This window comes from Pteropus vampyrus, unplaced genomic scaffold, assembly GCF_000151845.1.
Source record: "Pteropus vampyrus isolate Shadow unplaced genomic scaffold, Pvam_2.0 Scaffold51, whole genome shotgun sequence".
Classification (NCBI taxonomy): Eukaryota; Metazoa; Chordata; class Mammalia; order Chiroptera; family Pteropodidae; genus Pteropus; species Pteropus vampyrus.
In genome coordinates this window covers 1,097,806-1,100,309 of record NW_011888832.1, presented here as the reverse complement: position 1 = coordinate 1,100,309, position 2,504 = coordinate 1,097,806, and the positions used below count along the sequence as shown (strand labels likewise).

Genomic DNA, 2,504 nt, shown 5'->3' with positions numbered 1-2,504 from the left:
CCCCAGGGGGCCAGACAGGAGGGCGCCAGGGCTCAGAGGGGACGGGAAGAGGCCCACGGCTGCCAGGTTCCCGGGCGGGCCCTCACCCTCTCTGCACACGGCTGGTATCTCTCCTCTCCCCTCTGCATGGGGTCCCCGGAACCCAGAAATCTGAGCGCGCCCAAGCAGGGGCGGTAAAGGGAAGTTCTGTGGGTCCGTGAGTATGGCTTTTCCAAAGCCAGTTCCCCACCGAACGTCCTCGGGCTTTCTGTCAATGCGTCCCCTCTCGCAGCAGCTTGGCCCTCCTCCTGGTGCCACCGCTTGGCTCCTGGGCCCTGCCCTTCCCCAGCCGCCCTTCCTCAGACCCCCGTGCCGCTGTCCCCCATCTGGAGGCCTGCAAGCCTGTTTAAAAGCACGGACTGGAGTCAGGCGGACTCGGGCACAACTCCCAGCCGTGTCCCCATCCTGGCAGTGCGACCCCGCACGTCCCCTCCCTGGGGTGGGGAGCCCACCTTTCAGTTTTATTTCCTGGGCGAACATTCTCACGAAGACTTGAGGCAGGCCCGGGTGGTCAGTTCACTGGTGGACCCCTGATGGGGAAAGGTGTCCGCCCTTCCCAGCCCCATGGACGTCCCCAAGCTGGGGAGCTGGCCCTAGCACGTCCTGGGGCTGAGTGCTGAGGAGATGCTGCCCCTCCACGTGCACCTGGAACCCCACATCGTCCCATGCCTCAGACACTCGGGGCTCCTTCCCTGTGGGCTGCGTGCAGCTCCCACCCTGAGGCACGAGGAATCGGGACCTGGCCCGGGCCAGCGGGGGGGTCACTGAATCTTCCTGCAGACCTGGCCCCGCTCCTTCCTTCCTGATTTCCTGGGTCCCTCCCTGGCTTTGGGTTCAAACCTAACCCATGCAGACCCCAAAGCCCTTCCATGTGCTGGGCCTGGGTGGGTGAGGTACAAAGGCCTGGTCTGTCTCCAGAAGTGGTGGCCTAGGAAGAGAACCCTGATGCCAAAGGCAGGCCCAGCCACTGTCCGGCTGTGTGACCTCTGAGCCTCCTTTCCAAGGGCACCAAATGGGAAGAGGCCCACAGACCCCTTGGTAAACTGTCAAGGAGAGTGGTAAGGGTGGGCAGATGCCCAAGGGAGCCTCTCAGAAGTCCCTTTGAGACTGGTCAGAGTGCGGACTCTGGGGCCAGATGTCCAGGTTCGAGCCCCAGCTCACAGCTGGACAAGGTACTGACCGTGTTTTCTAATCTATAGAATAGTACATTTAACTCGGAAATTAAGCATGAAATATGGTCACACATATAAGGAATTGGAACCTAACCATTGGCCATTACTGTTTCAAGATGAAGAAATGACAAAGCAGCGTTTTAAACATGTCAGTCTCATTGAAAAGTTTGATCTTGTCGAAGTGTACCTGGCACTGTGTGCAGAGCCTCTTGTGGTCTGGATTAGAAGCCAAGACATAAGGTCCTCCCCATCCTTGGTCGCCACTCCCATCCCCCTGCCCCACCTGGCCTCGGACAAAGTGGTGCCGTCCTTTCCACAGTGACCCATGAGGGGCCCTGGCGGGGACTGGGCTCTGAGAGGGGGTGGCCCGGCAAGCCCTGAGCAGCCCAGAGCTTGGTCCATGGTCCTCTGTGTGTTGCTGTCCCCAGCTACTTGGACAGCCTGGATCGAATCGGGGCCACCGACTACCAGCCCACTGAGCAGGATATCCTCCGAACCAGGGTCAAAACCACGGGCATCGTAGAAACCCACTTCACATTCAAGAACCTCCACTTCAGGTGAGGCCCGGGGGCTCCTGAGACCCAGCCAGGGCAGAGCGGTGGGCCAAGGTCTCAGCTTGTCTGGATATCACTCTGCCTCAGGAGCCCTTGTGTTGGGACAGGCAGCTAGATACGAGAAGGGACCTCTGCGTAGGTCTCTGTTCCATCAGGCTGAGCAGGGAGGCTTCCTGGAAGAGGGGTCCCGGAATGGGGCTCTGAGGAACGGGATAGGGGAATTAATAGACAAAGGAGGGGAGCCTGCCCCTGGGTGGCATCTGTGTGGGCACGCAGCTGTGTGCCCACAGAGTGTGCGAGTGACCTCTGAGGGGGGGGGAGGTGGCACAGAACAGAGGTCAGAGGCTTCTTCTGCAGGCAGACCTGGGCGACACCCCAGCTCTGCACACCGGCTCTCGCCAGCCCCCTGGGTACCCAAGCCCTGGGTGCTTTACTCATCCTCCATATAACAGGTGACAGTCCCTGCCTGCCTCCCTCCCAGGCTGGTTGGGACCTTGCTCAGAGCACAGACATGAATAGACATACTCAGAACGCCAGAGAATGGGAAATGCATGTTGCCCTGACAGCAGCACCTCACAGAGGTGTTTTTTGGGGGGCCAGCTGAGGTGCACTCCTCAGTAAAATTGTTGAGATGCAAGGGCAGGTCTTTGAATCACTATAAGCACAGCCCAGTCGAGGGATGGCAGTGATGGCTGTCCCCACCCCGAGGCTGGCAGCGTCCATCTGTCAGCACAGGCTC

At 60.0% G+C, this 2,504-nt stretch overlaps 1 protein-coding gene across 1 annotated transcript in view; it reads left to right on the top strand.

The window, feature by feature from the left end:
• The window catches only part of GNAO1 (G protein subunit alpha o1), a 135,077-nt gene that overhangs the window by 126,107 nt on the left and 6,466 nt on the right, over positions 1-2,504 (top strand). Inside the window, exons 5-6 of the mRNA XM_011360176.2 lie at positions 1,640-1,768; positions 1,873-1,900. Coding sequence (XP_011358478.1) covers positions 1,640-1,768; positions 1,873-1,900 — 157 coding nt within the window. The remainder of the gene's footprint in view (positions 1-1,639; positions 1,769-1,872; positions 1,901-2,504) is intronic.